At 38.3% G+C, this 10,689-nt stretch overlaps 1 protein-coding gene across 2 annotated transcripts in view; it reads left to right on the forward strand.

Annotated features, from left to right (window-relative positions):
* PLA2R1 (phospholipase A2 receptor 1) overlaps window positions 1-10,210 on the forward strand; it is a 93,995-nt gene extending 83,785 nt beyond the window's left edge. Inside the window, exons 24-30 of one of the 2 annotated variants that reach the window (XM_087819816.1) lie at window positions 1,647-1,885; window positions 3,418-3,586; window positions 5,295-5,435; window positions 6,057-6,173; window positions 7,483-7,659; window positions 9,583-9,615; window positions 9,742-10,210. In XM_087819816.1, coding sequence (XP_087675942.1) covers window positions 1,647-1,885; window positions 3,418-3,586; window positions 5,295-5,435; window positions 6,057-6,173; window positions 7,483-7,659; window positions 9,583-9,615; window positions 9,742-9,956 — 1,091 coding nt within the window. In that variant the 3' untranslated portion in view covers window positions 9,957-10,210. The remainder of the gene's footprint in view (window positions 1-1,646; window positions 1,886-3,417; window positions 3,587-5,294; window positions 5,436-6,056; window positions 6,174-7,482; window positions 7,660-9,582; window positions 9,616-9,741) is intronic. The other variant, XM_087819817.1, reaches the window with a different exon arrangement.
* The last annotated feature ends 479 nt before the right edge of the window (window positions 10,211-10,689 follow it).

The raw sequence follows: 10,689 nt of genomic DNA on the forward strand, positions 1-10,689 counted from the left end.
TTCAAAAGAGCAACAAGGGCAAAGTCAACACCCCCAATTTGGAACTTGGTTTCCAATGGTTCTTTCTTTTTCACAGAAATGAGAGGCAAAATCATATTGCTCAGGGTCACTTATGTTTTGAAGCTTGATGGAATCAACTACATAAGGAGAAATTTATATATGTGAAAATACAGATGTATAACTTAAGAGGGGAACAGTTAAATTGGTATTTGGGTCACATATACAAAGAATTTTAGTTACTCTTACTTTACTAATTGTTAACATGTTTAAATAGCTATTTGGTATAATATAATAGCTATTTGGTTTTATATAAATAACCTTACACTTTGTACATAGACTGGCAAACAGACTTCTAGCAAAAAAATAAACAGATGATAAGTGTGGCCCGTCACAATTTACTTGGTAAATAGATTAATCTCACTTTGTATTTACAACATGTATTGAGGTAACATTTTCAGGTAAAAGTCAAATTCACACTTTTCATTTTTATTTGGGAGAGAGTGACAAGAGGAGGAAAGGGGAGCAAGAAGCAGCATTTATTGAGTGCCTACTATATCCCAGGTACCATAGTAAGAGCCCTTTGTAGAGATCTCATTGAATTCTACCCACATCCCTCTAAGGAAGGCCTGATAACCTTATAGATCATAAATGTGAGGTTTTGAGAGATTAGCTAATTACCCAAGCTTTCTTAGCCATTTAGGGTCTGGACTAGAGTAGAGTCACAGGTCTTCTGACCTATCCACACCTCACTATGCTCCTTTTCAAGCCCAAATGTAATAAACCAGGATACAGAAAGAAATCCCAGCCACTTTGGATCAGACACTTAAGAAACCCTTACCTTGTTTTCAAAGTTTAAGCTTTCAAAGTTTAGCCTATGCAAGTGCATAATATAATACAGAATAAAAAGGCAAGCGCACATATTAAAGAGGAAACATCTGTATGTAAAACACGGACTTGGTTTTTACATGATCACAGCTGCTCATGAACAAGAAAGCACCAATAGTCACATGTGGGAAAACCTTGCCTTTTAATTTCTAAATCTCATCTCTGACAAGTGACCTTAATAGTAACTGTTTATAAGAACTGTGTGTATTTCTAAGTGTTTATTAATTTTTAAACTTCTTTATAGAATGTATACATGTAAACATTAAACATGATAGTAACTATCATACTGTCTCAGAAGTTTAATAAAGTGTTGTATTTGAGAATGCTCACTTGTAAACTATGTCTGCAGCGCAGTATGACTACATGACATATGTCAACGATCTCTTATAAGTATTAAGTTCTGCCAGAGCAGCGTGTGCTAGGCCGAGGATAGCTGGCAGAATGAAGCCTACCTAAGAGGCCACAGGAATTCCACCAGCGTGGTCAGTTTGACAAAGGAAGGTCAAAATGGGAAACCTAGAAATGTTTAATATGTATTTGTATTTTTTAAAGAAACCCATTCATTAAATTTCTTAAGGGTTTGAATTCTTTAGCACCCCCTACACTTTCAGGTAGTGTCCTCATTTTAAAGCAGTCAGTTCTGGGAAGAAAGCGCTGATGTTAACAGTATGAATCACCAAGACAGGTTTCCATGCTAAGCTTTGCCTCCCGCTTGCTCATCTAGATGCTACAAATGATTTTTGTTGTTGTTCTTGTTCTAGATACTTCTGGACATGGTGTAAATACATCTGATATGTATCCAATCCCCAATACCGTAGACTATGGAAACAGAACTTACAAAATAATTAGTGCAAACATGACTTGGTACACAGCGATAAAAACGTGCCTGATGCATGGGGCAGAGCTGGTCAGCGTCGCGGATCAGTTCCACCAGTCCTTCCTCACCGTCATCCTCAGCCGGCTGGGACATGCCCACTGGATCGGACTGTTCACTGCAGATGTAGGTGTCCGCAAATCTCTTGGCCAAGCCTTGCCTCATTAAGTTTCACATCTACTTCCTCAGTAAGGTAGCCACTGAAATTAGCACAGAAAAAAAATTCCCAAAAGTAATAGTAAATGTAACATTTAGGTAATTGGTTTATATGGTAACTACCAACCAACCTTACGAGCAGCCTATGACCACAAAATAAAGGTGTGTAGCTTTTTAGAATAAACATTCACTTGCTTAACTCCTGGAAACTGATGCCATTCAAAGGTTCTATGAAACTTCCTGAGAAATTTTCGGATACTTCCTCATGTACTGGAACACATCCTAAACCCAAACACTTTCATTTGGGTCATTTGTTACATTTAAGAAATCCCCAAGAAAAACCAATCATGCTTCTTACCTAGAAATTTGGTTATGAGTTCAGTACCCTGACATTTAGCACGTAGGTTATTTTTCTCCTAGGGATGTAGTTTGGAGAATAAGACTTTTTTTTAGTTTTCTTTTTTCTTTAATAAAAATATCACACAATCAAATTAGTGAGGAGTCAATCATTTCTATCCTGACCTCTAGTGCTACTCTCCAGAGTCAATCACTGTTAACAGTTTCTTGTGTGTCATTTAGAAATTTTCTGTATAGGCACATATCTATAAATGTAATGAGAAATATATTGTTTTTTAAATACAAATGAGAGCTTAGTATATATGCTGTCTTTAAACTTGCTCTTTTATTTAATATACCCTGTACAGCTTTCAATGCCAGCACATAAAAGTCTAACACATGTAAGAATATACCTCAATTTATTAAACAATTCTCCTAAGAATGGATATTTGGGTTTTTCCCAGTTTTCACAATTACTAACAACACACAACAAATATCCTTGTGCAAGTAGGAGTGAAGTTACACTTTAAATTTTAACATGTAGTGCCATATTGCCCTCCAAAAGCTTGCACCAGTTCACATGCCAACAACAGTGAATGATAACATATAGTTTTTTCACATCTTTGCCAACACTAGATGTCAAAATTTTAATCCTTGCCAGTGGGATAGGTGAAAGGCTGGTATTTCATTGTTGTTTATTGTATTTTCGTGTTACCGAATGTTTTAACTTATGTAGTCAATTTTTATTTTATGGCTTCTGGATTTTCTATCAGACTTGGAAAGATTTTTCTCCACACTAAGAGTATAAAATATTTAGTCAAGTTTTCTTTAGCACTCTTATGTGTTCAATTTTATGTTTGAATCTTTGATCAATCTGAAATTTATTTTGGTGTAAAGAACAAGGTATTGATCCAACTTCACTCTGATCTCTTGCTGGCAAATTATGGCGGCAGGGAGCCAAGGATTCCCCAAAACTGAAAAAGATACCTCTTGTGACATGTTCCTTTTGGTCAGGCTCTATTCACAAGCTGTCCCAAACCCCCTGAAATAGAAATCTAAGATGTGGAAATATAAATCTATGTGGGGAGTGGGGGGTGGTCAGACAGCATTGAGTGATGCCACCAGTGGTCTTGGCAAGGAAATGACGGCTCAATTTGCCTCCACAGAATGGTCTCAACTTTGACTGGTCAGATGGCACCAAATCCTCCTTCACTTTTTGGAAAGATGATGAGTCACCCTTGCTGGGTGACTGTGTTTTTGCTGACACCAATGGGCGCTGGAGTAGCACAGCCTGCGAGACATTTCTTCAAGGAGCCATTTGTCGTGTACCTACCGGTAGGTTCAATTCTATTCAACTAAAAAATTATGTGCCCTGCACCTACGGTATTCAAGGCACTGTGCTAAGCAGGAGCTATGGGGAAGAGCAGTGAGGAGCATCTGCCCTCAAGAAGCTTCTGGTCTGCTAGGTGATATACAGACAACTAACTATTATACAAGGCAGGGCTGCCAAACAATATGAGAGGTAGCAAGAGTAGTGGAGGTTAGCAAGAAAAAGAACACATCATATCCACTTGGAGAAATGTAGGAAGACTTCTTGGAGGACTTGACTGTAGAGATTGTCCTTGGAGAATGGGTGGGATGTAAGAGGGGCAATGGTGGGACCTGGAGAGGCATTCTGAGCAGAAAAGGTTGGGCGAACACATGGGAGGAAGAAAGGACTGGGCATGTATAAGGCTAATCTGGTGTTGAGATTTTCCTGCATCGGAGGTTACGGCTAAGGGAGAGGTGGGGAATCAGGTTAGAAATGTGAGTTAGGGGCGTGGACGACCTTAAATGCCAGACTGGGGGTTTGTTGTTTAAGTCAAGGACGAGTAAGATTCCAGTCATAATAACAATAATGGTAATAACATTTATACCTACATCACATATATATTCAAATGTTAAAATTATAATAACATCTCATTACAAGTAAAGTTCACCTGGTTAGGCCATGTGAACTTTATTTTAAAGGTGAAATAAATTCAGAGCATTAAATAGCTTCTTGAAGATCTCATAGGTGTCCATCAACAGCCCCAGGGATAGAAGCCAACTTTCCTTGCTTTCTGATGTGATGTTCCCTGTTCCCTGATTGCTGTGGTGTACATAGAGTTCCTTAACACTAGTTGGTCTCTTTTAGAATCTCCCATTTAAATAAAGTGCATTTAATTTTTACATTCTGGATACTTAAGTCAAATAGCATGTACATTATGCAGCTTCAGATCAAAATAATTTGGGATAAAAATATAAGCGATAGCCATATACTTTGGAAAAGCCAGTTCTGCTCCTAAGATACCATAAAAGTTAGCCTTCCTTTTCAACACCACAGCATTTATTGGGTGCTTAGGAAGCATCAGATACTAGCTCACTTAAACTTCTCGAGTTGTAAGAAAGATGTTGTTAGCTCTCTTTTGTAGGTAAAGAAACCAAAGTGTGGGGAGGTGTGTGGCCCATAGCCACACACCTAGGATCTTAGCATGGATGTGTCTGGTTCTCATGCTTGCCCTCTGAAGCAAAGTCTACCCCAAATCTCCCTGTTATTTTATGTTATTATATATGTTATTGAATGCATTATTTTCTCTAATAGGTTGATTAGCAGGTAAGGGTTTGCTAAATCTGTAATATTCAGCACTGCATGTAACACATGCTGTACATTTGGAATTGTCTTTTGCCAGCTTCGTTCAGCCGCCAGTATTTCTAAGAATCAGATCCCTCAATATGATACTGACTATAAATATGAAAGTCAGCCACCTCACCCAAGCAGCACCACACTAAGCCTCTGACGTTATGCATTAATATGCCCTGTTATGTGTAGGTAAAGATTATTTCTGCCAGAAATGCTATAAACCAGTCCTAGTTTTGTAATCATTTATATTAAACCCACTTTTCAGAGTATTACCGTGAAAATCTTGTTACACATATTTATCTTGGTCTTTCACAAAATGTAATGCAATGTTTATCTCAACTCAGTCACCACACTGAAATCATAACTGATTTTTGTTTGTAGAAACAAAACCATTTGGACACCAAGAGCTTTGCTCTGAAACATCTATTCCCTGGATAAAATTCAAAAATAATTGCTACAGTTTTTCTACAGTCCTAGACAGTAAAAGTTTTGAGGCTGCTCATGAATTTTGCAAAAAGGAAGGTAATTCTTTTGTGATGGTAAAATGCTTTCAATGTTCTCCTTTTTAAAAAAATTTATTTTTATTGTTGAGAGTACTACAGATGTCCCGCATTTTCCTCGCATTGTCCCCCTCCACCCAGCTCCCTCTGTACCCCAGGCCTTTACCGCACCATTGTCTGTATCCATGGGCTATGTCAATGTGTTTCTTCTTGATATTTTTTTAGTAAACGATCTAATTTTTTGTCTGATTATTTAGTGAATAAATACTATTGAATTTGCTTATTTGGGGGATGGTTAATACATGAAACTAAATGTCCATTATAAAACTTTAAAATGTAAGATGATGTCTCAGAATACTGTGCTTTCCCCCCAAAATGTTCTTTTTGAATGCATCTGAATTACAAACTTTTTATGTTCCCTAAAATTAATATTCTGTGCTTTCACTTCTGAAGTACAAGCTTGTATCTCTTAATAAATGTGGTTTTACTTTAACATTCTTAATCAAAAATCGCTTACACACAACAGAAATTTTTTACTTTTCAAAGCCTGAACTTTACAAATTATGGTCTGGGAGACATTTTTTAAATTGTATTTACATGTGAACACAAATACTTGTTCATTTGCTGTTTGTCTCTTTTATAGGCTCTAATCTTTTAACAATCAAGGACCAGGCTGAAAATGCCTTTCTCCTGGAAGAGCTCTTTGTGTTTGCTTCTTCTGTCCCGATGGTTTGGCTGAATGCTCAGTTTGACGGTGACGGTAAGTGATTTGAGCAGAAAAGAGGAGAGGGCGTAAGTAAATACACGGTGGCCCAGGTTATGAAAATGGCCTGTACAAACCAGAGGACTCTCTTTGGATCCATTTGCTGTGAAAAATAGCGTGAGCCTTAAAGCTATTTCTTCCAAAGACAACATTGCCAACCTGTTTCTCTATACCCTCTTTTCATGTGAAATAACCCCAGCATACCCCAAAGGAAAACAAACAAACAAGTTAACCGACGTGAAGAAGCTTGACTGGAACTTTATGTTCACTGACTCCGTCACAGACACCAAAACCATATGCACCTGAAAAAAACCCAGGTCTCTAAATGTTAAAAAAAAAGTGCAATAGAGTTATGGGCATGTTGCAGTGATGAATTATGCTATTAGAATTATTTGCTACTCGTAACAACCAGACTTTGTATTCAAACGAGAGCATGGTATTTTTTCCTTTATTTGTTTATTTTTTTAAATATTTTTATTGATTTCTAGAGAGAGAAGAAGGGAGAGGGGGAGAGAGAAACATCGACAGGCTGACTCCTACACTCCCTCCACCAGGAATTGAACCAGCAAGCTTCTGGTCGCACGGGACAGTGCCCAACCAGCTGAGCTATACTGGCCAGGGCTCTTTCCTTTACTTAAATGATGGTTATAAAAATGCTTGTGAAGAAAATTCTTTGAATTGGCATGGGCAGCTTGTTACCGTGGTGTGCTGAAATAGCCGGAGGGCCTGACCTGGCAAGGAGGAGTATTTCAATCACTGACATTGTTTAGAATTTCTAGCACACGGTGATAAAAAGCCGACTGACTTTTAGTTTTGAAATCCTTTTCAGACAGTGCGCCCCGTTATTGCCTACACGTGGAGGGACTCTCAGATGGTCCCCAGCCCCTGCTACACCACTGACTTGTTAGTTAAAGAAATTCACTGTAAATTCTTTTAGAAAGTGAGCCATTTTGTAATGATATAGATGTTAAGATTTCAAAGGATTTTTCTCTGTGTTGATTAGTTTATTAAATGATTTCTTTAAGTTGCTTATAATGATAAAAACTATTTCAAAATTCAAACTTACATTAACAAACATGATACCCTCAGTGAACTAAAATGAGACTAAATTAAAATAGAGTTGTTCACAAGGCAACTTTACCAATACCTACCTTTTGAAGTCGAGTTCTTTGTAACTGTACTTACTGAGGCAAAATCATCAGATAAGAGTCTCATTAAATTTAGGGGCTGCTTTTTATAGTTCACTCCAATCTTAGTATGTCTGATAACCATACACATAATCTGTAAGTCAGCAATTTTTCCACAGATAAAACCATGAAGTGGTTTGATGGGACTCCCACAGACCTGTCAAACTGGGGCATTCGGAAGCCAGAGACGGACCCCCCCGGATCCCATCTGTGTGTTGCCCTGAAGATCCCCGAAGGAGTCTGGCAGCTATCCCCGTGTCAAGAAAAAAAAGGGTTTATATGTAAAATGGAAGCAGGTGGGTCAAGTCATAGGGTGATTCTTCATTCTGATTCCACCCTGACTAATGTTAACCCACCTCTTTAGTGTTGAAAGCCTTTAAAATCCAAGTATTCTGATAGATTCTAACATTATCATCTTGTTCTATATCAGACAAGTCATAGACCATTTCAGCTCCTCCTTTTTTCTGCTATGAGGAAAAAATCATTATAAATCAACTCAAAGACTATGACTGTCTTGTGTCACCCCAGCTGTTAATCTCATGGGTAAAAAAGCAGTTTAATTCAAGCAAATAGAGCTAGAAATGTAAACCAACAGCTCTCATTCTGACAACTGCTACCCAGAATTTTAAGGTTCATCTTTGAGCCCAAGAAATATAACCAAGGCTTTAGGTATCCTCGTGGATAAGTAGATGTGATTCTCTGTCACCAACTATAACATTATAAAAGTCGTATTTTAACTTCATCTTGAACTACATAGTCTGTAGTGATAAAAAGATAATCTTAGACATCTAAGCCAGAAAGCTCTAGTCTGCTGCAAACAGTAACAGAGATTTCTAAGATAGGGCATTAATAAGGATCATATACAGTGGGAAGGGGTTTATAATAATCACAACAGTTTCCAGGCGCCAGTAATACAAGGACGGAGGGCTGTTGTGGCCTGGGTGGCTGGAGAAGACGTCACAGAGATGAGAAGAGATGAAATCACAGAGAAGAGAAGAGAGGAGGGGAGGGTATTGGACAAATGACCAAAGGCAGCAACTGGGAATGAGCTCAGACTGGAGCGGAGGGCTCACATTAGGTGGTGATGGGAATAAGTGGACAGTAATGTAGGATCTACGGGGAGCTGAGCTTCGTGGTAAAGGAGACAGGGACCCCCTGTGTGCTCCGTGGACACCTGCATTCATCCGGGTGTAAAGAGAGGCAGTTGTAATTTGAGCGATGGGACTAGGAACAAAAAGGGAGGTGACGTGGGAAAAAGCATCATCAGGCCCTGAAGACTGGCTGCATCCTGGGAATGAAGAAGAAAACACTCTTTCTTAGTGTATCTTCACACACACACTAATACATGTTTTCAACTGTATTGTGCAAAATTATACAATACTATTTTTAATTTGCAAAAACAAGGTGTGTGTTTTAAACATGTGATTTTGCTCTTGGTAACAATGTTGACCTTTCTTTTAAATCCACAAGAGTGAATGGGCATAAGTAGTGTACCAAGCACTTCCTCTACTCACAAGTCCTTTACTAATCTTTTTCTGGATCACTCTCTACATCTTCTCTAGATCTCAAAAGTAACAGAGTTCAAATTTTGAGATAAAGTCTACTTGAAAGAGATACATTTTCACAGTAGAAAACCCTCAAACAGGAACCCTTTAACTTTTTGAATGGAGGAGCTATTATTCATTTCTCAAGGTGCCTGAATCACAAATACGACAAGATGTTGATTTTTAAGTCCTTGCATAAAGGCAGGGAGGTTATCACTGCTGGACAAACTCCATAGCAGGTCCCAGCAAAACTGAGCTCCCTGCCTGCAAGGACTATATTTTACTCACATTTTTATTGCAGCACAGTGCTGAGACTAGGTGGGAATTCCTTGATTTAAAAAAGGAAGTGTTTGTGTGTATAAGCACTAATAATAATGATTGCTGTAAATCAGGGGTCAGCAAACATTTCCTGTAAAGGGCCAGATATAACTATTTTTGGCTCTGGGGGCTATACGGCCTCTGTCCTGCTGCTATTGTAGCATGAAAGCAGCCATGCCCAGTGCAGAAACCACAGTGTGGCCGAGTCCCAGTGAAACATTATTTGTAAAAACAGAAGCCCAGCTTTAGCCCATGGGCCATAGTTTGCTGAGTCCTGCTCTAAGTAATGATATCACTTTGCTGAATTAAAAGAAAAACACCCTCTCATTTTTTTTTTTTTTTTGTACTTGATTTTAGATATTCACATGATAAAGGAACATCTAGGAAAAGGTATGTTTGGAGCAGCAGAGGACATTTTGATTTTTTTTAGAGATAACAGAATAGAAAGCAACTATGCGACGGTGTCTATCGTAGTGCCTTGTCAATAAAGTTTTCCTCTTTTTCATCTCCTTTCAGGACCAAGTCACAGCATTGTGCCACTTGCAGTGGCGCTGACCCTGGTCACAGCTCTGGCCATTGCCACACTTTCCTGCTGCGTATACAAGCACAACAGTGGGGCCTTCCGGAGGCTGGTGGGGTTTCGGAATCCTTACTATCCTACAACCAACTTCAGTGCAGTACATTTGGAGGAAAACATTCTCATTTCTGATTTTGAGAAGAATGACCAATAGTAATAGTCAGAGAATGGCGCAGCCACGAGGAGAGTGCCCCCCTGTATCACCTTTACAGACCAGGTTCCATTGTAATGGGAATTGCGTCACTATTTTAACTTAAAGTGATCACTGGTTTTGAATTATAACCAAATTAGATGGGTGTTGGTTTGTTCATTTCCCCAACTGTGATCTAGTCTTAAAAGGGGGAGATGACACAGTGGTTATTATTCTGAAAACAAGAGCTATTAAAAGAAACTCCCTATTGAAAACTCTCCAATCAATGTGAACAATAGTTTTTGCATTACTATGTTTCTGCCAAAATTTGGGGGGATTTTAAAACTAAACTATTTAGACATTTATCGACTCTCATTCCATGAAAAGAGAGGAAGTAACACAAAATTTAAAACCCTACACTTCTATATGATAGGAAAGGAAAAGTCTTCTGAAAGGTTTCTTGTTTGTTTCAAATGCAATCTTTTTAAATTCAGTTTTAATAGCAGAGTTTGGAAAATACTGATTTCTAAGCTTAAAAGTCACAGGTTCTGGGCTCTAAACTGATGTTTAAGGTGACTCATATTTATTAGTTCTGGCTTCCCAAACTAAAGGGGAAGAAAAGTTACTTTTCTTTAAATAGTAAAATCTTGGTTAGCAGCATCGTCTCATAAGCAACCACACAACGTGGCCCAAAACCTTCAATTATTAAATGATGACTAAGTTCGATAGTTAAAAATATCTTAGAGATACGCTTAAA

Source organism: Miniopterus natalensis, chromosome 8, assembly GCF_054644295.1.
Source record: "Miniopterus natalensis isolate mMinNat1 chromosome 8, mMinNat1.hap1, whole genome shotgun sequence".
In the NCBI taxonomy this organism is placed as follows: domain Eukaryota; kingdom Metazoa; phylum Chordata; class Mammalia; order Chiroptera; family Miniopteridae; genus Miniopterus; species Miniopterus natalensis.